This window comes from Passer montanus, unplaced genomic scaffold (genome assembly GCF_014805655.1).
Source record: "Passer montanus isolate IOZ18808 unplaced genomic scaffold, ASM1480565v1 scaffold1, whole genome shotgun sequence".
NCBI classification, from domain to species: domain Eukaryota; kingdom Metazoa; phylum Chordata; class Aves; order Passeriformes; family Passeridae; genus Passer; species Passer montanus.
In genome coordinates, this window is record NW_024356504.1 from 3411553 (window position 1) to 3437948 (window position 26396).

Below are 26396 nucleotides of genomic sequence, written 5' to 3' on the forward strand. Positions count from 1 at the left end.
ATTTCCCTCACACCTCCCGGAGCCTGGGTACTTTCTACAGCTATCAGTTATAGTATCTTCCAGAGTTAAGAAAAGTTAGTTAGCTAAATCTTAAAACTGTTTGAAATTGGATTTAAGCTAATCTTTTAATGAGCACATCAGCTTGGTTCCCAGGCTTGGGCTCTAGCCTATAAGAATGATCCTTTTTCTTTGCTGTATTTCATCTTGGCTGGTTTATTGCAACGTATCTTGGAGGTCCTTGACCAGTATTTCCATTAAAACTGATTCTAAATTCACCTGCCAGCCCTTAAAATCCAACTAAAACCATACATATATTTCATTTATAATGAGATCACCACATCAGAAGATACAGACAGAGAAGATTTTGCTGCATTTTCAATAAAAGCACAGCTGTCAAGATAAAAATCATATTAAAAAATATCCCTGAATTACTTTAGATGATTAAAACAGGAGAGAAAGTTAATAATCAAGCATGCTTCAGAATATACTGTTTGAATATTATTTATATTTCACATGACTAGGGTGATGAAGTTAGTTGGACCATTCATTTTAAGTTCACCCTACTTATTTCCAATCCTGTTTAAGACACCAAATTATTAAGTCTTCTTAGTATTGAAGTTATGCCAGGGGAATATTAAAAAAATATTATTTATGTCAAAAATTAAAAAAGACCATTTACAATTGGTTCTCAAATATTCCTCTTGACCATCTCCTCTTATTTTAATCAGTATAAGAAACAAGGGAGATACAGACTTTATTCAGCCACCTGCAACTACACAGTATTTTCCCATCAACCCATTTTCCTTTCACTGATTTCCACCCCTTTGGAGGGAAAATCCTGGGCATGACTAAAAATACTGGATATTATATTACACACCAGAAGTTAACAGGCTCACCTTGTAGTTGTGCAATGTATGTCCAGTAACATGGTTTCACTGACAGACTAAGATGTGGGTGATTCTGCACAGGGTTGATAAATGACTTCACTGCCATGAAAGTTTTGGTACCCCTGGCCCCCTCCAAGAGGGAGTATCTGCAGATGTTCTTTTTAGCCAGGTGAACAATGCTCCAATTTAAACAGCATTGCAAGGCAGCAATGGTATTTATTCCCTGCAGTCTGCATCAGCATTGTCACTCATTGCCACAAAGCACCATGTTGGGCCAATAAAACATGGGGAAATCACAGTTTCAGTGGAGCCACATCAGCTGACAAGAGAACAGTGAGAAACAGAGGCAAGCTGTTTCCAAGGAGTGTCCAAGCACCAACAAGGTGTCTGGAAGACAACTTGGCACAACAGCAGCTGTGTGATGGGACAGAGCAACAGTGTCGCTGAGAACCACTGTGCCACCACATGGCACTTGTCAACACCAAAAGCAACTGGACGTGCCTCAATGATGGCCAGAACCATGACTGCACTGCCAGGTCAACGCTGTGCAACAAACTGCTGCATGCCAGGGAGGAACGTAAATGAAGGACATAAAATAAGAAAGAGGACAGATTTTTTTTCCAACAAGTGATGGAATAGGTTAAATCAAAGTGGTTCCAAGCCAAAAAAAAAAAAAAATCACTTGTGATTTAAACCAGTATGCAGGGAATTTTGATTTAAATAATTCATTTTAAACCTTACTTTTTCATCTGTGGTCCTGGGCTAGTCAATTCCCAGAGGCTGGGAATGCTCTGACAAGTTGATTTACAGCTAATTATAGTCTGCACTAAAACTGTGATTTCTTTTTTGTTAACCAAGAGAATACACTATATACATATTTAAGTAATGTCAGTATATTAATTTCAGATTCTGCTAGACAATGGTGAATGATGAGTCTTATTTAATAGACAATTAACTTTTTCTCGTGATTTGTGTCAAGTCATTTCTGATGATGTTTTCAGGATTCAATTAAATTACAGAAATCTTGCATTTTGAAATAAACTCAGTAAAATAAAGGCAAGAACACTCAAGTGCAAGAAGCAGCTAATGAAACATGCTAAGTAATCCATTTCTTCTGTTGGAGGAACCTTATCTGTTGATGACACAGATATTACCAAAACCTTACTTTTGATTTGAAGGGCTCAAAATGTTTTTGACTCAAGTCTAGAGACTACCTCCTAAACTGACTGCATGGGTACTCTGGCCCCTTGAGTCAATACTGTTTTTATGCTCTACAGTGTAAGGCCTAATACTCAATCTATTTAATTTATTGCAAGGGAGGTGAAAACATAACATAAACGATCTCTGGGAAGGAATTTTGCAGGCTTGGCTCTTAAAATCTAGCAGAAAAAATATTTACCATGCATCTAGAAACTGAAATTGGGTAATGTCATACTTTAAGGGAAAAAAGGCATAATCTTTTTAAGCAATAAAATAATTAACCTCCAAAGAATGTAATGGATTCTCCACAATGTGACATTCTAATTCCAGGTTAGATGCGTCTGTAAATACATTTACAAAAGTAATGGGATGGATCAAAATTGAAATTTAGTTTGACGCAGAAATGTAGAAAGTCTTGGAGGGCTCAGGCAAGGTGATCAAAAGTGTCCTTTTTGGCATCACACCTAGAAATGGAGAGTGTGCTGCTTTCAGCTACTGCTCTAAGAAGTATGTTGGAAAACCCCAGCTCTACAGAGATGGGGCAACTGAGAGGCGTTTTAAAAGATCTTATTCTGTTATCAAAATAAAGGGTGAGACATAAGAGATACAAAACTCAACCCCATTCTATCAGAAGCAAACCTATTTCTTGCTTACAATACCTTATAAATGCTTTTCAGCCTATTAGCTTTTGCCACACAATGCTGCTAATACTTCTAACACCAATCACCTATTATTTTACCCCACGTGGTCTTGCTATAATGCATCTTTAACAGTTCTAATTCTCCAAAACATCTGGTCTTTTTGCAAGGCCATAATTTGAAACTTGTTTCTAGTTCAATCTCTCTCTCAACAATGTCGTCCCTATTCCATGGCCTTTCTAAGTCAGCACACCTTATCTCAGAGTTTGCATACACATGTGCAAGACTGTGTGAGCTTTCAGTCAGATTTTGAGAATCCTTTACAAATCCATCTCTCACACCATGCAAGTTGCATGGTCAACCTGAAGAGAAGCTTCCAGGATGGGAAGACTACCCATTGCCACTGTATGGCAAGGCTGGTTCTTTAATCCATTTCCAAGCTTCCCAGTTTCAGGATGCATGTTACATTTAAAACAAGACTCGTGAGCAAATTACCAGTTTGCTCAGGAGTCTCTTCCCAGCCACAGCAATTCAGCTGAACCCACCTACACAGCCTGAACTCATTTTTCCATGCTAGCAGTTATTTTCTAATGCTCTCACAGCCTTTCTGGCTCCCCTCCTTTTCTTGACATAAATGTGTTCTTCAATAATACGAGAATTCCAGAGAAAGTCTGAAGTACTACTTTTCCATTGGAATCAGCATTTCTTATTGGAAAGATGGCTGAGCTTTCTAATCCACACTCATCTTGTCAACCAGCGTGCCGTCGCAGTGTCTGTCAGTCTGCTTTTGGTCACAGCCAGCTTTTCCACCACCACAGAAAAGAACGTGTCCTTGAACACGAGGCTTCTCCAAACAAGGCTGCCATTAGCAAGACTGTGATTTACATTAAGGCAGACTTCCATAAATGCAAGCTCAAAAATAGAACTATGAACAAACAGAGCAGCTTCAGCTTCATATCTGCTCCATAGCTCCATCAGGAAAATATTCTGAATTACACCAAGAAAGTACGCATTAAAAATAGTTTAAAAGATACAAATGTTTTTCTGGCTCCCACAACCTTGCCCTGCTCTTCTTCCCAAAAGAAGAGGCTAAAATGTGTAAGAATCAAGCCATTCTCCTCCTAAGCAGGAGGATTTAACATTGCTTAATACTACTACTCAGCACTACTTAGCAATAGCCTCGGGGCAACACCTAAGTACTGAGTGCAAAGAACTGTATCTCTCTTGCAAAGCCTCCCATTTCTGTCTCTCCCACTTTGCTGCATTTCTGCAGACAGAACAGCACAATGCAATGAGAGATGAAGACCTGCCACTCTGCTGCCACAGCCACTTATCATTTAATTCAGATGTTTGCCTCTGTAGACATTTCCAAAGTAAGCCTACAGGCTGGCATTATTTTACGTAGAAACTTAACTATGTAGCTCAGCTCACCACTCCTTAGACCAGTCAGACAGAAAGCCTTTCTCCAAAGACTGCTGCCTCCTGTTTCCCCTTTTAATTAAACATGTAACCTTACACAGGAACAGATCCCCCACTCAAAGGAAAAAAGGACATCACTGACTTCAGTGAGACCAGGACAGTAATTTGCTGCTGCACCTACTGAAAAGACAAGCACACTTGACAGCTGAATTCCTCAGACAGTGTTAATACAGACTTGTATCCCCTGAATTTGGCCCATAATATCTAGACTTAAATTACATCTAGATAAGCTTCACAGAAAAACAGAAAAAAGAAAAAAAAAAGACAAAGCTGCAATGATGCTTCAAAGCTGAGAATTTTTCATGCCAGCAGCAGGTATGTTCAGATCTGACTTCATACAGGATGCACACCTTTGCAAAGGAATGCGACAGTGTCTTAGGGGCATCAAACACTGATAAAGATTTTGCTAGGTGAACATTCCCCTTCTTGTCCAGTGGGGAGGAAGACCAAAGCTCTCTTACTTAATTTGAGCATGCCCACACACACTGGCATGATTCCTGGTGGCTTTCAGGTGAGCAGAACAGTTTCACTGTGTAGGTCCCAGCTACTCTTGACATAGCACAGATCCCCTCCTCCCTCCTCATCCCGTGAAACTGGCTGCAGGCCAAGCGCTTTCCTCTCCTTCCTTGTGTGTGCCACACCAGAGCGGCAGGCAAAGGTCATATCCTCCTGGACTCAACATAATATTGCAACAGGAATTTGTTTCCCAGCATCTACAATTCTCATCTGAAGCCTCTGTAAGTATCTCTTATTAAACCAGGCTTAAATGGCTAAGTATGCAGACAGCTCCATATGGCATCCCTACCAGCGCAGCTCAGTGGCCCCACCACAGTGAGGACAGCACAAAAGAAGGGGAACAAACCCAAGGGCAGGAAACTGTGAACTAATACTAAAATGCTCGAGAGAATAAAGCTACTCTTTTGAGGAAATACTACCTCTTCATTTCTTTCTACATTCCTGTTTCCTTATCTTAATTTCTTTTCCTTTTTTTTTTTTTTTTTAATAATGCTGCTCATTACAGTAGTTTTCATGGATCCTCCACCACCGAGAATTGGTTGGCAAATGGGTGGTTTTTACCTGGATTCCTCTATACTCCTGGGCAGTCAGCCATGAGAACAAAAAGAAATCACTCATTTCCATTAGTGGCTGGCAATGAGACTGCAACCCCTTCATCTGGATTTAGACTTCACTGTACAATCTAGTCATTTGTGACTGCCAGGGCTTAATTACTGCAGTAACATGAAACTGCAAAACTTACAAAACTGAAGTATAAAAAGCAGCAGCCGATTGCTGAATTGTCGGCACGCCCAAGGGTGTGTGATATCCCAAAGCTCTGCTCCTGCCAGGGTGGAAACCCTCTGGAGACACAGGCTGGCTTGCGTGCAGCAGTGTAAATGTTTGGGTTGAGAAGCACAAACAGCCCTGCTGAAGTGCAGGTCTTCTCACTCTCCAGCATAATCTCCTTAGGCACAGAGAGAAAGGACACTTTCACAGTGATCTTCAAAAGCTTAGGGAATATTTGGATGACTTTCTAAATGGAGAGTTCCCACCAGTTAAATACTCAAAGCTGTTCTAAGAGCTGGAGAGTTGTGTCTCCAGCAAGTTAAATGGAGGTTTGGGGAACAATACTGTAAATTCATGATCTTATTCACATAAAGCTACTTAAAAAAAAACCCCCAAACCAATCGATCAAACCCCACAGAAACACAGGTTGTAGAGATGAGCAGTATATACACCCAGGGAACATGCTGAGGATGCAGCAGTTTGGAAAGGAACAGGACAGAAGGGATACAGAGAATGCTTACTACATAAAGCAAGGGCATGTCCACATCTGCACTGTAGTGCTCACTTCTGGTCATTCCCCTTGAAAGGAATACTAGGGAAATCAAAACAATTCTGGCTTATGGAAGTCACTTCACTGGGACATTTTTGGTTTACAACACTTGAAAAAAATATAGTTAATTTTCTTAAAGGGAAAATGAATAAAAGAAGACATGACGTACAAATATAAAAATTGCTGTAGAGAGTTACACTGGGCACCAATTATGAATTTCCTTTCTTGTAATCCACAAGGAAGTATTCAACAGAATGGAAGTTCAAAATAAATTAAAAAGGATTGTGCAAAATTAAAGTACACATAACTAACATGCAAAAATCACTGCTAGAAACATGACGGGGAAACAGGAGTGTTGGAGGACTGTAAAAAAAGATGGCTATTTACCCAGAAGAGTAAATACCCACAGTCAGCCAGGAAATACATGCAAGACACAGTGTTGGAAAGCAGACCTCTGTCAGAAAAGCCAGTTACTGCACAGGATGAATCTCCAAGAAAAAATGGCTGACAAATATAATTTGAAGACAGGAAGTAAACTGCAGACACATCCTTTGTTTAGAAATTACATAGATTAAAAATGCCTACAGACATCCAACAGTGCCTTGTGAGACAGCCTTTATATTCTGGTTAACAAAAGTAAAATATTCTTTGTATTTTCATCTGGATTTGGACACAGCATTACATATTTATCAATCAATCTCAGTGCTCACCTTTGAATGTAAATAGCTGAGTAGAAAAAGAAGCAGCAAAAAGAAACAATTCACTGATTTCCTAAAGGCCAGCACTACTTCACAACAAAAAAATCTCTTTTTGCTTATAGATACCTATTTTTGCTTTGCTTTTACAAATCAGCCTGCCTGTAGGTCCAAGAAGTGGATTGGACCATGCCTCTTAGGACTTGCCCAGCCCTCTAATTCTGAAGGGGGAATGTTTTTCCGTTTTTGTTTTCCTCTCCCTGCTTCCAACTATCTCTTCTAGCACCCTCTCACTCCCCTTTCTGGCTTGATCTGTGTTACACTCTGCTATTAGAACTCCCATAGAAATGGGGCTGAAATCCCTGACATGCTTCCATTTTGTTATGCCCCACTGGTTTCACACCAGAATTACTCTTCATTCAGTTGATAAAGATTAAAAATTAAAAAAAGCCCTCAGAGAATTCACTCACATTTCCAGAGCGTTCAGTAAAAGCACAGAGATGTTCTCATGGAATAGATTGCAGTCAGACAGCCCTTGTAGCAACAGTGGGACTTTGGTAGCTGTGGCTGCTGTAGTGGAAGCTTTCCACAGCAACGTTCTGTCAATGCCAGCTGGGATTATATCACTACAAACTCAGTCATTTATGCCCTGCTACGACCTGTTATAACTCTTGCAGAGGCAGCTCCCTCAATGTCATGTTCTCTAGCTGTGGATCATGACTCTTGCTGACATGTTCAATGAGACACCTGTTTTTTAAAAATTCAAAAGTCCAAATTAATAGTAGAGGTATAAAATGGCAGTAAATCAGCAGCAAAGGTGACAAGACAAAAGTGCAAAATAATCTCTCATGTTAGAGCTGGACATCAGCTGTGTGTGGCCCTCCCTCCCCACTGGAAGGAGGCTTGGTGCTGTACCTGGGTAAGGATGCATACTGCCTTTCCACCCCCTCGAAGTGAAGATTGTAGGAGCTCCCATCTGGACCTTTTCCAGGCACCTGTGGAGAGGAGAGTAATTAGAGATGAAGATCAATTATGCAGCCCAGCTACTAACAATGCATCTCAAAACGATAAGCAGCGAACACATGATGCTGCAACATGCCAAAATCAACAAAAGAAAGGCAGGGGCTCAAAGAAGCTTCAAATCCCATACATAATCTTATCACTGCTAACAAGAAAGGCTTCTGTATCAAAGAAGTGTTTAGAGCAGGTACAATCTTCAGCACCTTTCCCTCACGTACCTATTAGCTGGGATATTCTCTCTTCTTCCCTGGCTGGCCTTTTTCCTGGAATCCAGTTAACATGAGGACATCATCTAACTAAGCACACCTCTTCTGATTACAGTGGCATAACTATCTGAATCAAAGCTAACATCTTGGTACCAAGCCTGCTTTTTTCCCCCCACTAGCTTGTTTTGCTTAAGCATAAAATATGATACAAACAGGTTTTCTTTCATTCTTAACACGAATCCAGAAACTTTCTGTACACCACTGCAAAGCTAAGTATCCAGCTGGGAGTTAAGTGCATTTATGATGCTCTGGTGCCATTTCAAAAGTGCAGCGTTAGTGCACTCAGTCAAAATGCCAGCGCTACTTGGTTTGTGTTCAAGATGGCAACCGGCATTGGCTGGGGAGCACAATTCTATCAGGAAGGCTCCAACCGGGTACAAACGGTGAGCTTCAATGCTTTTAGCACACAGGAGCTCTCCCAATTTCACTCAATGCCTGCTGATGGCCCAAAGTGTTAAGAGCCTTGTTAAAATGGAGCTATTAGTCTTTTCTTCCCTAAATGGAGGAGGCTCTGACTGCCTTCAGTGTTTCCTACATTAGTATGTATTCCTATTCCGGTGCTGCTAGAATCAGCAGTTTTATAAAGCAATATACTAAGAGGCCATTTAAAATCCCCTTCCCCTTTTACAGATTAATAGCAGAAAGGAAGATTTAATGCCTTTTCAAACATTTTTAACAATTCATTAAAAAGAAAGTAATAAATCACACCAAGCTTTTGGCAAATGCCTGATTAGAAAAAAGAGAAAACAAAAATTAACATGTTTTTTGCATTCTACAGGTTAAAGTACATTTCCGTCAGTCCTGTAATTTATGCACAATACACCATTTTCACTGAACAGATGTATAAACCATTGCAATGAGAAAAGTTGTGCATTCAGGTGTATTAAGTGTTATCTACCTTTACAAAGCATTTCTGTGTACATTACAAAAACCGAGTCCTATGCAAAGAGAGGCAGTATCACTTGCAGCAGCTAGGCAGGCTTAGAAATTATTCCAGACAAATTTTGTTATGCACCTTGGCACTCATCAAACATCCAAGATACTTGTAAATGAAAAAAATTATTTAGTACAGGCCTCTTGCAAGCTTCCTTTATCTCATTCAAAACAGAAAGGCATCCTCACAGAACTGTTGGCCACAAGAAAAAAACCACCTCTGATTTGAAATGACCCATGCTTTAGCAGCACCTGACTTTGGATGAGCAAAAAATAACAATAATTGCCCTACATTTCAAAAAGAGGACAGTAGGCTAAAGGTAGCATTCATTCATTTTTTTCCACCAGAAAAAGTAGCATGCAGAGGGACTTTATAATGTCACTTAGGTGAAGAGTCACAGCCACTTTGGTTGTTCTTACCCTACTAATTTCATCAGGTTCATAATTTCCCTTAAGTTCCCAGGTACACTGGTAAGAGAAGACCCTCCAGATTTCTCCTGTTTTATGAAGAAGAATGAGGGGGAAAGAAACAAATGTATAATCTGGTCTCTCACCATAAAAACGTGCAGTTTTTTATGGTCTACCTGTGCAGCTGTAGATAGGTTATTAATTATGTGCATGAGTCTGGTAGTGGTGTGAGTTTCCTGCACTCTCACACCTAAAGGGAGTAACAGCAGCCAGGCAAAAGAAAAAACACAAACACTCAGAACTGTGCCAGCATCAAGCAGTAATCGCAAAACTTATACCAACCACCAAAAGTAAAAAATATTTACATCACAAGGCCTTTTTTCAGCCTGAAAACACCCCTTTTTTGATGATTTCCTGCAGACCAAATAGAAGGCAATAGCCCCTGCCAGGTCTGTTTGTATATATGATTTGAGAGACAGTTACCATAGAAACACCCTGGTGGCGGATACACAATTTTGCTAATTTGGATCCATCGAGCGGCTGAGTCTCCACACCCTACATAAAACCCCCAATGCACTGGAAAAGCATGCTCTGGTTCTGCACAGCTAATTAAAGGCTCAGCCATTTCTTCTGATTTTCCTTCTCCATCTGTCCATGCGACAGTAAAAGTGTATCATCACTCAGCCTGGAGTGCCAAAATGGTGCCTGGAATAAAATACTACTCTGATGAAAAGAGAAATTGTGAAAATAGAAACACCTTCTTAGTAGAAGTTATTTATGTTTCAGAAAGAGTCAAAGCAAAGGGTTCCTTTGCTGCCTTCTACAACAAACTAAGCTAAAAATCGGTGTGAAATGTACTAATTAGTAAGATTAAAATATTTCAAGTTCTCCTCCTTTCCTAAAACAGGACATAGGCAGCTGGCCCTCAGACCAGGTGTGGAAGTTTTAACACAGTTAATAATCCCAACATATTTAGTTGAAGAAACAGTAATATTAATAAAACAGGATTAAATCTGGAAGTCCTGTCAAAGCCAAATGGGTGGTGACCACAAGGTGACCAGCAAGGGAGCTGACTGAAGGTGCAGTACTCAGCTGAGTCCCTACAGATGCAGCTGGAAGAGCTTAGGAGACCAACATCCCAATCAAGAGAGAACACAACAGCAAGTGAAATACACATTTCACGTATGTATGGTACACATCAGAAAAAATGATCCAAAATATGCTCCTGTATTTTTAGGGTTTAAATTAACAACATCAACTTAAATAAGTAGCATCATTATGAACAGTTCATCTCTTAAGAGCGGCCTCAACTAACAAGCAAAACATGAATATGCAAAAATAACGGGCAGAGATAAACACAGAAACAGCCATCATCCTATCAGTGCAATTAAAAGAGCAGCACACTCAAATCAAGGAAAGAAAACACTATGAAAAAACAACAGCAAACAATTCATGGAATGTCACTTGCAAAGTATTGGTATGGCCAAGGCCTTTGTGGAATGTAAAACAAACTGGATACAAATATGAATCAAACCAACTAACATCTGGTTAGCAGAAGACAGTAAAGTCTTTGGCAGGTGGAAGAAAGGCAAGGCCTTGGAGAGCTGAATGGGAGAGCAGAACCTCTGTACCAGCAGGCTGTTCTCCTAATTGCCCTTCTGGGAATCCCAGTCACAGCAGTGGCCACACTCAGAGACAAGATACCAGAAAAACTGGCAAGACACTGCCTCCATGTAACTCAGTGCTTTCATGGTCAGTATTTGCGGTGTGCCAGAAAGCTGTTTTTTTATACATGGCCAGTGAATGTTCTGTTGTTTAAGTCTCTCTTTTTAGAAACAATTATTTTCACTAGCTAACAAGATTTCTGTGATAGAAAGGTATCTCTTCAGAAAATATCCTGTGACACCTCTGCATCCTTAATTAAACCCCTGCCAGTTTCCAGCAGAAGAAGCAAGCTGGCAGAAGTGTAGAACTGAAGGACAGCATAGATCAAACCAGAAATAAATATCTTAGAGCATTCAAACATCTGCAAATAAATTTTAAGCTATAAATAGAGTATATTTATATACTCTATTTGAGTAGGTGTCTGGAGTAAGTCTGGAATTTGCCTACAAGAGAATTCTGGGGTTGCAGAAAAACAATTCTTTAAGGGAAGATATAGGATTTATTTAATCCTGAAGCTCCTGACTATCTTGAAAACTGTACAGAAAAGTGCATGAGACTGTTTTTTTTCCCTGGGAGATCCTGCATTTCATTCCCCCCTCACCTGTCTCACACTGCCTTTCTCTTGGAGCATTTGCTAAAGGCTACAATTGTAGCTGTTAGCAGGAAAGCCTCCCCTGCCCCTTCCTTGTGGGTCAAGGTGTTAGGGGCTGGACAGATGTCATGGTACAAAAATAACAACTATAGCAATCTTTTTAGAAGTTCAAGCTTCATGAAACCAGAATTGACTTTTTCTTGTGCATCCACACACAGCTCAGGTGAGAGTTACCACAGTGCAAATAGAAATCAGCAACAACTCCTTGCCCCTACCAGCAGAATTCAGTAGGACAGTATTTTTGCCTGTGGCTCTACTTCTCACAGATTCCCATCTGACTCCCTGCTCAAGGTCCATCCTGAGTGAAGCCAGCACAGCAAAAACCCAAGACCATGGATACTGCTTATACGGAAAATAAATGATGCAGAGACATTTTCAGGTTGGCCGTCTCATAAAGTTGCAGTTGCTGTTCCCTCTCCTGCAGGTATTTAGACTTGCATACAGAAAACTTCATCATCATCATTGCAGAGGTCAGTTGGTTAAAAAAATTCTTTCAAAACTTAACCAGCTACTCTGATCAGAGTCAAAAGATTCCCACTGCTAAAAAAGAATAATATACAGTGGGTGTTGCATTCAGGAGTATTAATTCTTCACTCACATGCTAAACATCACTTTCCTTTTCCTTTTCAGCCCTTTTTTTCCCCTGACTTCTGAACAATAAGCCTCTCCAAACATTTCAATTATCATTAAGATCAGAAAGAAAAATTGGACAGTGTGCTGCCCACTAAGCAAGTAGCAATAATATAACTTCCTCAAGGCTGATGGGATTTTAGCTACATGTTTGTGAATCCAGGACAAAACACTGCTCACTCCACTTGAGCCACACCTGACTTACTCAGAATTATGAGAGATCAGGAGAAGCTTATGAAGATAGGAGTCCTGGGACTCCTAACTTTTTCACTTATCCACTGTGTATGCTCAGAAAAGTCACTTGAGCTTCTGCACTGTGGTTTTCTATCCATAAAAATGGCAGGATACTACCACTGTATTTTATACGACTGACATGCACTACAAGGCAGGAGACACCCCAGGAAGGCTGCAGAGTGAAGCGTCTGCTCTGCCATCAATCCAAGTGCTTTGAAAATGCCACCCAGTTCTGCTTTTTGCCTGAAAGTCTGTGTATAAACATGACACATAGAACTGCTGCATTGCTTAGTGCATTTTTCAATAGTCTTGTGATCATCTGCTAAAGGACTTGATTCAGATGCTGGTTTGACCTCTGTTCTCAAAGCTCTTCTTTTGTCTGTGAGCGTTTCTAATCACATGGGTTGAGATTCAGCATGCCAGAAAGAGCTGTGGTATAACGGAATTTGCCCTTTAACCTTCAGGTCTCCCCTCTGCTGAGACACAGTTGGTTTTTGTTTTCAATTAAGTGAAAACTGAAGAAAAATGGAGAGGTAAAAGTGGATTTATTCACCCACCCTGGTCTCAATGTTTCATACACAGGTGAAGCATCAAAATTAACCCACTTATTTTTTGCATTTCAACTCTGCCTGGTTCTGGGAACTGCAAGTGAAATTTAAGAGCACAATTTGACTTGCTAACACTTTCTTTAGCTGCTGAAACAGAGGCAGGTGATGTAAGGCAGTGAACTGGATGGTCCATGGGAAATGGAAGAAGTTGATAGATGGGGTCCTCTTAATTCCTTACTGCTGTGATATCCTCATTACCCTACCCTTGGAGAGCTCCAGCATTTCTACAGAAAACAAGATTTCTTCCATCCAGTTTTTTAATGTTTTGCATCAAAAGGTAAAGATTAAAAATTCTACCACTGTCTACAATTCAAAAGAATTTTCCTGATGTTTTCCATACATACACAAAGAGGGATATATTTTGCTTTCCTAGTTTTGCAATGGAAGTTGAAACAGTGATTTTGCGTTATTATAACACTCATCATTTCTCCCTCTAATTTAGATGGTTTTTAATAAAGCTCCATTGATTCCTCTGAAAGAAATCCCTCCTGGCAAAAGCAGAACACACACGCTGATTGCTAAATATGCGGCAATTATCATATTCAGCGGCGCACTTTAATATCTTATTTATAGATGTATCTATCTATAATTTGCTTTAATTAAGTTGCATTGATTTTAATGGCAGAAGTAGTCCTCAAAGAGGAGTCTAATGTTCTATGAGCCCATTGGTGCTTCTTTACCATTGTTTGGATATAAGACAGCACCTTTAATACTTCTTTTTGATATTCTTAGTTGTGCTTTTCTTCTTGGCTGCAATGGAAAGCCAAGATGATGTTCCACAGGACCTCTTAAAAACACCTCCACCCCACCTCCACCACTGAAGAGAAAGAGCACTTTCAACTTCCCTGTTAGAAACTTGTTTGTTACAAACAAACTTATTTCCAAGAATAAGGAAGGAAGCAGTATCTTCCCAGCAGATCCTGAGACACCTTGTTGTTCTATTCCTGCTCCATTTTACAGGTATCTCAGGACTACAATTGTCAGAGGTTCTCAAATCATGGTCCAATGTCTTCAAGTTTTTTTGGGTAGTGTGGCAAATTAACTTTTTTATGTTTGTGTCAACAGAAAATACAAGTTAAATAATTTGGAAAGGTGAATCAATGGATGTCTATAGATGCCTGTTCATGGCCCAATCACCAAGTCATGACCTTGCAGTCTCCTAAAGTTCTGCTTTCTGGGCTCAGTCCCAGGGAATGTTGTTCTTCCTTTTTGTTAAGCACACACTTACTTTAAGTATTTTATACTAATCTGGTTTTGAGATTATTCCAAAGAACACTTGATGCTGTTAGATCCATGACTGAGCTGGTAAAAAAATGTCGTGAAGAACAAAAGCAAGGTGTTGTTCACTAGGAGAGTCACACAGCCTTGGCTTGTGCTGGGTGCCACCACATACCCTGGCCATGATTCAGGAAAGCATGCTAAATACTGAGGGGAGTTTTGTTTTAATTTCAACAGCATCTGATTCTTCTTGGAGGTATTCCCAAAGCTAACATACACCTGCATCTCTCAGTGCCTCTATCTCCTTTTTGAGCAAAAATACACAGGAAAAACATTTATCTCTCTGTATCCTGAACATGTCTTCACACATTTGAATACAGCATTCCAGGGATGATGATTTTGGCATCTTCATCTCTTAAGTAAATCTGTAAGATATTACTGGTTCATATCAACTGAGACTCTATCTCAGAGACTACCAAGGTAGCTTTACAACATTACATATACAGATCTTAATATATCATTCCCTGTTAGTATTTTTTTTTCAAGTGAAATATAAGCGTTGGCTTTTTAAATCACTGCCTTTTGGAATATATCAGCACTAATTTTATAAGAATTGTTCATGTTAAAATGCAAGGGCATGATCTCAAAGAAAAAGCACCAAAGTAGCTATGCAAGTACATTTTCAGTTTCTGGTCATCATTTTTCATTCACTGATTATCGCTTAAGTGTTGATTAATAGTTATGTTCATGCTGCTAGAATGCATTTCTCTTGGATGAGAAAAACACCCTTGTCCAAAGGAAAAAAAGAGATAGTAATCAAACCAACCTTCCTCTTCCCTATAAGAAACACAGACACACACTCCAGAGTCACTGATGATCTTGGTTTTGCTGTTGAATAGGTTTGAAGATTTTCACTTAGAAAATCAGCTGTATGCAATCAGAACACCACTTGGTTGGTCCGATTGCAAGGCAATTAAATGCTCCCCTTCTGCCTGTCTCTCTCTACAGATATATACATATACATACACATGCTCACACAAATGTACATACTCAGAGTCACTTGTCCCTTCTCCCTATGCAATGAACACCAGGAACGCTGAAAACAGCAGTGTTCCATGGTCAAATTAAGCAGGGCTGATTATCTCAGGATTTACTTTTCCTCCTCAGTAATGCCCTACCTCTTGTTCAAGGAGGTGAAACTAATGGTTTAGATTTAGAGGGAGCAGAAAAGTCTTTATAAAGGCAATAGACTGAGGGAAATACAAACACAGATGGGAACTTTAAAAGGGAAACAGGCTGTTCCCATAACAGTTTAAAAACATGGCAATTGCCTTAGTTTTGTAGAAAACAAGTCTCAGCATTTGCTGTATCTTGCAACACTAAAGAGAGAGAAAACAGCAAAGATGGAGGCGAAGCCAGAACTGCAAAGTGTTTTTACACAGTCCCACAAAGACAATACTCTGCTTTCTGAACCCTCACTCTGTGATCCCTCAATCCCTGGTGCTGGAGAACTACGGTTTCCTTTGACCAAGCAAAATGAGATAATTTCCTGGCCTGTGTCTGTCTCCGTGGGTGGCTTCCTTTTCCATTAGTTGTATAATATGTTTTGGTTAATTCTATCTCTTAATTGTCTTTAATGAGCACCAGATTTGCAACACCCTCACTTGCAAACCTATTCTCAAATTAGAGGCAAAAAGAAGTTTCCCTTGAGTTGAGAGAAAATCTTAAAAGCAGCAAAACAAAAAACCAAAAAACCCAGAGCACCCATCAGCATTGATTCTTTCCTACTACAAGGAGGCATTTCAATTGCCCTTCCCCTGAACCAAGCCGAAGTAATTAATCTCTTCCCAGCCACTAAAGAGAATAACTTAACCTGTCACAGAGATACACTTGTGATGCAATACACAGCATACTAATCCATATGTGTGGATACCTTTCTAAAGCAGGTCTCCTTTAGCTGTTCTACAATACTGTGTGTAATTCCTTTCCCCCCATGAAACCAGTACCCTGCTTTACCCTGTTTGAAACTAAGCTGCTTCTTGTTCCTCCCAGTCTGGCATTCTTTGCTTCTCTTCTCACTGTAATTAGTTTACAAGACTACTTATCCAGATGATTACTGCTTTTAAATGACAGTCGTCTTTTCTTTTACTCCAGTTCATTGTTGTGTATCATTTTGTCTTGCTATCTGAATACCCAGTTCTCTGAAGCATTTTCTCATTATGTTATCTCCTGATATAAGGCATTTTGAAATACTTCATGAGAGACATTGTATGGAGTGAATTGAATTGAATTTTCTCTCAAAGTCAGGCTTTCAGCATCTTTCTCTAGCTAAGTCAGCAGAGTTCTTGGCACCAATGCCAGGGTGTAATGGCCATGCTTTGCAACTCAGCTATGAGCTTGTGTTCTTTTTAGGGAAAATAAAATGACAGTGTCAGTACCTGGAAAGCAAACAGAGGACAGATCAATATTTCCATTTAAGATGAGGATGGCAAAATGAAAATGTTTGGTGTATTTCTGAGTGTTTTAACGCACACATTGAGATAACGCTATTTTGCTGTGTCTGCCTGCATCTGGTGCTGGTGCTGAATGTGTACGCAGGGGGTATATGCATGTGTATGTCAGAGAAGAAAAGAGGGAGGGGAGGGGGAAATAGCAGGGCATGGAAGTAAATTGCAGAGCAAGTAGTGGAAATAGACAGTGAAAAGCTTCCTGCAGGCAGGCGGCTTCACAGGGGAGAGCAAGCCTTTCATTGTCTATAAAATCATGCCTTGCTGGAGGTCCTCAAGAGTAGAAGGGGTAGCACCTAGAGGCACTAAATCTCTCACTGTTGTATTATTGCATTCTATGCACTTAGCTACTGTACCAACCAGCACACTGCTTCAAGAAAAGAAAAGGAGAAAGAAGGGGGAAAATGACCAGAGGGAAGAAGAGGAAGATGGCAGTAAAATTGGAAAACAACCCCCTGCCACAGCTCTCCCCAAGAATACTTCACATCAAAGAAAAGCTGAAGAGTAAATCGTCACGGAGTTAAAAGTTAACTTCAACTCCTTCCATTGTCATTTGACACCACTATGGAACAGTACTCCTAGAATTTGAATGGTTAGTCTGTAGCACAGGGTATTAAATCCACCTTAATCCTGTTAAACACAGATGCCAATAAAGAGAGGTGCTCTCTCAATGGCATCGTGACAAAAGCTCTCCACACTGCAAATTCAATACGATTAACAAAAAAAAAAACCAAACCCAAAAAACCCCAAACCAAAACAAACAAACAAACAAAAAAAACCCACCCACCACAAAAAACCCAACCAAAAACAACAACCAAAAACCAACAAACCCAAAACCCCTCCCCAAACCTAGATTAATACTGAGCAAACAACATCAGCATAAGCAGGCTTAGAGACAGGAATTGCTTTCCATATGCTATGGCATGAGGTTCCTCCGGATCTTCAGATACCAGTCTGCAAATGTTACAGACATTGTTTCTCCTGCTTGCAACTGCTGTTGGGTGGTGACCTTCTTTGCTTGCTGATACCAATTTAGCAGTTGGTACAGTTTTTCTGTGATTTGGTACTGTCTGTTGTTTGCTGGTACCAGATGGATACCAGATGGGTAACTGTGGGCAATGGTTCCTCTGTGTTCCAATCCCAAAAATCACTGCCTATAGGGTCAGTCTTGTCAGTTGACTCCAAAGTGGCACTTCAAAGCAGCATTCTGAAAAACCTCAACATCTGTTCCTTACTCCTAATGACCTTAAAAAAATGTTGCAGACATACTTTCCTTTAGCCAGGAGTTACTGTGCATCTGCAGGAAAAATACAACCTTACAGATGCTCACAGCCATCAAACTCACTCTCGCTAATGGCAGCTCCAGGAGCCACCACCTCAACTCTGAAAGTCAGCACCGAATGTGAAGTATAATCAATATATTTTTTTCCATGGTAGCTCCAAAATGTAGGAGTTCAGAGATATTTCAAGGCATTTTTCAAAGAAGTACTTTCAGCAGTGAAGTGAAAGAACAAGAAAAAATAAAAAAAGTGGCTTTGAAAGGCAGCAGAGATACCTGAGGGCTAAGTTTAAAGCATGGAGGGAAAGCAAAAAAAGATAAAGTGATGGAAGAGTTCTGTTAACTACTAATTTCTGATTGGTTTTTCAAAATGTTGGCCTAGTTGTGAAACAACAGACAGGAGCTGAAAGGTCAGTTAATGGAGTTGAATATTGCCCATTGCAGTTACCTCCTGTGTTATTCCATACAAATGCTTTTGTTTCCAAGAACAGAAAAAAAGTTCATTTAGGACAGTATGCAAGTATTTTGGTAAATTCTCTTCATGTGCTAGAGCAGAATGCTGTCTGCAGAAAAATATAGCTGACATCAAAGCATGTTCCCCACCCCCTGTCTTGCTTCATGGAGAAGTTATGATAAACAGGTTATGTGTTCCCTAAGGTTACCATGGAAACTCATTCTTTTCAGGCCATCATTTGCAAAGGTAAAATTTGCATTAAAATGTGATGGAATTTGATTTTGTGCATGTGTGTGTGAAACTCAAGTGGGGTCATGCTACCACGCAGTATAGCTGTTATTTCAAACCCAGGAGCATACGCTTAAGAGAGAGATCTATTAATCCGTGTGAACACCTCAGTGACCAAATTACAGTTTAATTGCTAACTTGACAAGTATCTTCCTAGCAAATTAAGAGAAATACATTAAAAATTAGCTTCAAACGCAAATGTGAATGTTCATACTGATCCACTGGTGGGTATCACTAGGTAGCATTTTGCTAAATTCCTCTATAATCATTGCACAGAAGAGAGTGAATTTACATTGTCAGAATGACTTTGTTTTGATGATGGCAGACCAGGGATGGAAGGCACAGGCAAGTATTTCAAATTAAGTTTTTATCTTATCTTGAAGAACTTATCATCAAATTATGACCTATAGAATACAATTTAATATAACCATGCTTACCACATCACAGGAAACTCTTGAGTCCAAATGACTCCCTTCATTTTGAGTCACACAGTAACTTCAAACTTTCACTCTAGGTATCTGCTACTCTGACTTTTCTTGGAATAGCTGATGGTGGAAAGCATAACCTGATCCAGGCTTCCCTAGGGTCCAGGTTCCTTCAGAGATACTGCCATTGTTTGTTGTCACATGCAGCACTGGCATTCCTAACATAGAAGGGCATTATTTGCAATCATAATGTTGACAATCATTATTTCAGCCTAGCAAGAAAATGGATGAATAGACTAATCTGGAATGATCTTATAATTGGTGACCAGACTGCATTGTAGAGGAGATACCAGTCCTGCTGCTCAGTTGTATGCACTGACAACTTACATGCTAAATTTGATATGCTACTTTATGAAATCTATGCCACTCTGGGTTATTCACATCTCATCTGTCCTGAGCAGCAGGACACCCTTGGAGGCAGCAGGATCAGAACTCTTGTTTCTACTTGCAAGGCAGACATTCCAATATCACCTGGAGTACAGCAGACTCAATAACTCCTATCATACAGGAGTTACGACACTGTTCAGCTGGAATGATGCCACTTAATATTGGGCAACAGTCAGGCCATTTGATGAGGAAAAAGCAGCAAAAACATAGGCAGGAGTATGTGTTGTGCTTGCTTTCTTAGTGTTTAGCATCAAAAACACTTGTTTAACATAAAAACCCCCTTGATTAGTGTCTCAAAAACATACCAAGACAATCAAATCAAAATCCACTCTTCAGATTAGGCTGCATGGTGCCATTCTGCATTGGGAAATTTCTGCTTAAAAATTCAATTTACTACACCAAGCAAGAAACTGAAGAAGTTTTAAAAAAACAAGCAAGAACACTAAATAAGTTTTTAAAAAGAAGTTTTAAAAAAACAAATGCAAGCAAAGATTAAATTGATGACTAACTTTTGTAGAACTTCTCAAAACTCAGCACATTTGATAGGAAGAATGTGTTTCAGTCAGATTCTGTACAGAGCAAGAAGGAAGATACTAGTGGCTCCCTTTTCCAGTGTTTTTTAAGAGCCAGACTTAGAGCTGAACATTGAAGAGAGCTGGCAATGAGCAGAACAGTCGAAGTTATGTTCAGCACCAGCCTTATGGGGTAAATGCAGTTCTCTTTTTCCATATTTTGTACTTTATTTTAATGCAGTCTTGATATTAGATTATCATCTGCACTACAGACCTTAGACTGGGAACTAATAAAGTTATCCACGCAATCTCTCCATGTCTGAGTCACTGACTTTCTTTTTCATTTTAAATAATTATAGCAATGTCGCCTGTTTGTTGAGAAAAATAGGGCCTTTATATATTCACAGATAATTGTGAATACCCAACACCAGTGATGGATTCTAATTACTTTTCACACCTTGGCAGTGAAAAAATCTTGAACTTTTTAGTGTTTTTCTAACTGCAAGACAACAATGTAGCCAGAGCACTGACACCTGACTACTGAAGCTGCACCTAGGATGGAATTTAACGAGCAGTTCTGCTAATGCATTTCGCAGCGAGGAACTTCAGCAAAACTCAAGAAGACCCAAGGCCTCCACCTCAGATCTTGCACTGCAGGAATAAGAAGTGCTGCACTGTTATACAACAGAAGAACTCAGTCCAGAAATCAAAAGTAATGAAAAGTCCATTATTTCAGTTGGCTTCTGTCACATAGTTAACTATAACAAATACAAGATCTGGGCTCTCTAACAGCCTCAATGACATAGCTGTATTACTTGACCCAGCTTCTTTTAAGCTCAACCCTTGACCCCCAAGTTCTGCACACACTGGGCAATCATTGCTGTTTGCCTCACTGAGGTCATTCTGTTTTCCCTGATGTTAAATGGACAAATTTTGCAGTCCTTTCTCTAAACCACTCTCTGGTTTAGCAGGATATTATCCCTAGCAGGCAGAGCTGGACAGTAACCAGCATCTTCAGGAAAGGGGATGCTGTCTGGGACAACAGAGCCAGGCAACTCTTTGGATCATAGGTATTTTTTAGGGAGGAGATTTCTTTTTAATCAGCAACACTGAACATGAACATGACCCAGGGAAATTAAGTTGTAAGAATTGAAAAAGAAGTCAACCATATCAGCATCTATTTGACAAATGCACCGGATACCTGGTAGTAAAGGCCAAAGCTTGTGCCTGAAGGGGATCAGGTTTGAGGCCTGATCCAATAAATAGCTATGTGCATGCTTAGCTTCAGACATGAATTTCAGTGGCATAACAGATTTGTCTTGTGATTAAAAAATGAGTGTTGTAACTGGGGCCCCCTTCCAGAAGTTGAAGCAGGCCTCTTACTAATGGCCTGAGGAAGAGGAGGTCAGTTTAAAAGGAAGTCTACTTTCCCCCCTCCCCTGCAGTCCAACCCAGGAGCAGCTGTATTTGATTCTATTGGTGTAAGGGGCATTGAGCTGCTGGGGACCAGGACCAAGCTGTCACAGAGCAGTATCACTGAGGCTAAGTAAGGGAGGGAAAGCTCAGGGTGCACAATACTGGCTATGGCAGCCCCATGTGAGAAGGCTCAGTGTTAAAATCTCAGTCCTCTTGCAGCTTCCCCATGTGACACTGGCCTGAGATTTGGCAGACTGTGCACACGAGCTCAGGGAAAATGGCCACACAGTCCCCTGTCTACAGAGTGACCAACAAGGAGACAGAAACTTGCTGAAGCCTATACTGGCGGGAGCTTGCCAATACCGAAGTAAACTGCAAAGACCCAGCTACTATTGAGAACTGCAGTCAAGCCAGATTACAGCTAGCTCCAAAAAGGCTATTTGTGCCAGCCCCACAGAATAAAAACCAACAGATGAAAGCTGCAGAACTGGGGCTATATGCTCAAACACAGTAACTGTTCAGCATACTAAACTGTGTGGATTACCTGCTCACAGACTCTCCTCATCAATATAATTATCAGTTAGAGATTTGTTTCTTGCCTCCCTTAACATACTGGCAAATTAGGCAAAATGTGTACAATGGAAAACCTCTAGGGCCCTTCATATCATATCAAGTTGATCCGTGGCAGCTGTCATGATCTCTGCAATGCCCCACTCAAATCCTCCATTTGGGCAACATCAGAAGAACCTGCCCTAACTGCAAGGGACATGATTGCTGGCACATTTGGAATCTCTCAGTATTGTGAGCCTGCAAAGACAGCCACAGCCTGGCAGCACTGCATGTTTTTGTCTGATTTCTTTCAGCAACTTGTATGAAATAAGAGAAATCCTTAGTGTTTGTCTTCCTCAGAATCACTTCCCCTTGCAATGAAAAACAACAAAACCCAGCTGTATGCAGAGGCACCTTGTGGAATAGATGGCATGATGAATTTCGAGAATTCACATAATACTGCAGGGTATAAACAGTACCAATGAGCTTTGATAAGATGACATATGGTACCAGAACTGTTTCCCCTGGTAAATGAGAGCATGTACAAAATGTATGCATGAAGATATGAGCATTTCAGACTCCCCTCTGGTTCAGATAATCTGCACCAAATCTAACCTTTGTATAAGTAGGAATGATTCCAAACAAGTTATAGAAGTCACTCTTTATTACTAGTATTAATGGAATTGAATTTGGCTCTCCTTGCATGTGCAATTTGGAATAGTTTAGTTTTCACATGAGGTTTGGCGGGGATTTCTCCCAAACAATTTCCCCCCAAAACTACCCCCAAAAGCTGGCCTGTAAATTTCAAAATCACTCTGCTTCGTTAGAACAGCTCTGTGTAATACATCCCAATCCGAAAGCTTCATTAATCAGAGATAATTTGGAACCATAAAGAGTTCTTGATCAGTAAGTTAATCATACATTCTAATAAAATGTTTTGAGTACTCTCTTAATTAGTATTCTAACAACAAATACTTCCAATATGTATTTTTCAAAGCAGCTATACTTTAAATATGTTATTGTATTTTTCTTCTTTTATTTTTATTTAATATTTTCTACTAATAGTCCGTGGACTCAGAAAACCTGGAATTTGCATCAGTTTCTGTTATATGGTTTCACATAAAATTGTCAGCTTCTCCCATTGCGCTAGAAGACAGGAATGTTACTGTTCTAGAAGTTGGAATTCTGGTTTCTAACCATAGTCCAACACAAACGTTTGTGTGTTTTAGGAGCCTAACCTATTTGAAATGCAACATCCTGAACATGGAATTAATTGATCATGAAAAGTACAAACAGCTCCTTATTCATCCTGAAGGAAGCGCAGAACCCTTTGACACATTATGGAAAAATAATGCAGTTATTAATGCTCCTTTCTTTGTTCTCGTTGATTTTTAGGCTTGGAATCCTGCCAGGCACACAATAAAGTACGTGGCCTTTAACACACACAAGCATGATTCTTTTTTCCTACTCTCAATTGGGAACTGACAAAACTCAGTACATTACAGGTTTATTTCAATTGAAATGTTCACAGCCAGGATCCAGACACAGGTTTTCTTGTAACTTTAGGTTATTTACAAGCCTGCAAATCCTATCTGCAAATAAGGAAATGGCTTTTAGAAACAGTTAACCCAAGGTTCTCTGTGGTGAAGCTGCTGTGGTCACTAACAGGTGAAGATCTGTTTGCAATGTGGCTGGTGTTACTTGTAGTCCTTGAATGTACATTAAGACGATAAAGTTTCAAGGATTTACTGCCATCCTGAAGGAAAGAATTGATGTTTTAAGTAACTGGATTTGTACAAAGTCTGTAAGACAATCCAAGTAAATCCTCAAATAGATGATTAATTCCTCATTATTTAAATGCCCTTAAATACAAGTGCAGATGCTAACTGCATGACTTTCTCTTGACAGCTCCTTAGCTATTTCTCATGATCTGCTATTAGGCTGTGACTCTAAGGCCCTGAAAGAGACTGCCTGTGAAAAGCCCTTCCAGCTCCTAGAGAGACTAAGTTCTTGCAGCTTATTCTTACACAGTTCTTTCAGAGTCTGACTGATACTGCAGCTATGATAATAGTACACAAACATCTGCCTCATTTGGGAGACCTGGATTAGGTTTTTATGGGGTATCTTCATGAGTGCTTTGAATATCTGATGTCCCACTAAGACATGAGCATGCATGCACATGCCTAAACCCTTTTTAGAGCTGATATATCCCAATATTCCCTAGCTGTCAGAAAATTTTAGGGTAATCTCATTTTACACTGACAACAAAAGGCATTCATTTTCCTAGACAATATTTATACTTATTATCAGCCTGTCCTTTGACTAAATAGCTGAGGTTTACTTTAAGCCTTGTGATCCACCATACAGAATTTGGTTTATCATTTATCCTAGTTATAAACCTGAAAAGAGGGGGTGGGTGATTGGGGGGGAGGAGGGGTGGAGAAAGTCCAAAGGAAGAAAAACTTGACTACAAACTAAAGCACAATGGAATTGGAAAATAATTTTAAAGGGTCTGGCTCTATAGCAGAGAGAGTGCTATATACATTTGTCTGTTTATGGAGACACACTAAACTGAATTATTCAGTTTCTTACAAAAAGGAAAGGAATAGACTGTGGGGAAGAGAAAGCAGAATGAAGGCGCAAGAGAGCAAAAAATTCATCCAGCAACAGATGAGAAGAACAGAGGAGAATTGGAAAATGGATACAGGGGGGAGGAATGGATGATGAGAGAATAGCAGGCCTATTTAAAATGAATTTTTGACCTTATTTTTAAAACATTTATGGATCCCAATTGCCTGTCATGAGATCATTTTCCCTTACAATGCTAGCTTTTCAGTCGGCTCTGCACTTTAACTTGATTTATCCCACTTAAAAAAAGTAGATTGTTAGAAATACCCCTTCTATTAGAAATTCTGTCCCATTACAGTGTCGGCTAAAGGCCACTTGTCAATGTCAGCTTTATCAGATAGAAATTTGCTTCATGAGTTCCCAGATACTATTTTGGAGGACAAGACCCAGGGTCCATTTTTGAGGCTGCTGATTTGCGATGGGATAGTGTCTTCTCAAATTATCCTCTGCTTTTCCCAACTTATCTGCATGTTTCATGAGATGGTGGGAAGTGATTACAGCAGCTGCTGTACATTAGAAAGACATCTCATAGGAAAGTTGGCTTAGGTAAAACAGTTGATTGAGAAAAGTAAGGAAAGGACTAATTGAGTCTTAAGAATACAAAGACCCAGCATCTCTTTTCCAGCTGCAGCTTCCCTGGTGCCATAACCTCACATGGGAAGAAAGAAAACTTCTACCAGAAGGTTTTCCTCCTCCTCAGCTGTCTGTTGTCTCTCTAAAGAAAGATGTGACATCCTAAAGATTAGAGGAAGTTTTTTTTTATTCGCAGTTATGCAATTAGTCATCAGCATATCTCTTCACTGATAGGTAAAGGTGGAAAAAAATCAGCTGTTATTCAGTCTGAGGGTCAGCTGCCCGAGGTGGGAATGATGGCATTGCTTAAAAGCTACCTTGAGGTAGCAAGATGCTTTGAGACTTTTTTTTTCTTTTTAATATTTTGATTCTATTTTTGTTCCTTCTTTTCTGTCTCTGTAGATTGTAACATAGGTATATTAAGGGTAAAACTACACGCAGAAGCAGAACTTCCAGCCATGAGTCAAAAGACAGCAAGCTGTGGCTGCAGTATTTTCCAGACTTAAAGACAGTGCCTATGAAAGCACAGCTGGATGGATCAATGGATGATATTGTTGCAATGAAGAGACCAGAAGTCTTTGAAGTTTATAAACTACTTCAACAAGAAGAACTGTTGCAGCAACAAATTTCAGAGTACTAAAGCCCTCAAGGTAAACTGATTTTTGAGTAGACTGCCATTCCTCATAACAAAACTGTTTACAAATATTCTGCACTGGAAGGACAAAAAGCAATAATCCTGGTGCCACTATTATGAATCATTTAATGATTAAGGTACTTTAAGCACCCTTTCAGGTGCTTTGATTAAGGACAACATGCCTCATGGGAAAAGCAAAGCTTTGGAAATCAGTAATCTCTGGGCATTACACCTAACAGGAAAGGCTTATAGAGGATTACCTAGAAGAAACCTTTGTGAATCTTGTGAAACGACACTGGATCATAAATCTCAACCTC

At 39.8% G+C, this 26396-nt stretch overlaps 1 protein-coding gene across 3 annotated transcripts in view; it reads right to left on the minus strand.

Moving 5' to 3' along the window:
* The window catches only part of PARD3B (par-3 family cell polarity regulator beta), a 395877-nt gene that overhangs the window by 23228 nt on the left and 346253 nt on the right, over nucleotides 1-26396 (minus strand). For all 3 annotated transcript variants that reach the window (XM_039719949.1, XM_039719858.1, XM_039719777.1), the window contains one exon: nucleotides 7649-7728. In XM_039719949.1, coding sequence (XP_039575883.1) covers nucleotides 7649-7728 — 80 coding nt within the window. The remainder of the gene's footprint in view (nucleotides 1-7648; nucleotides 7729-26396) is intronic.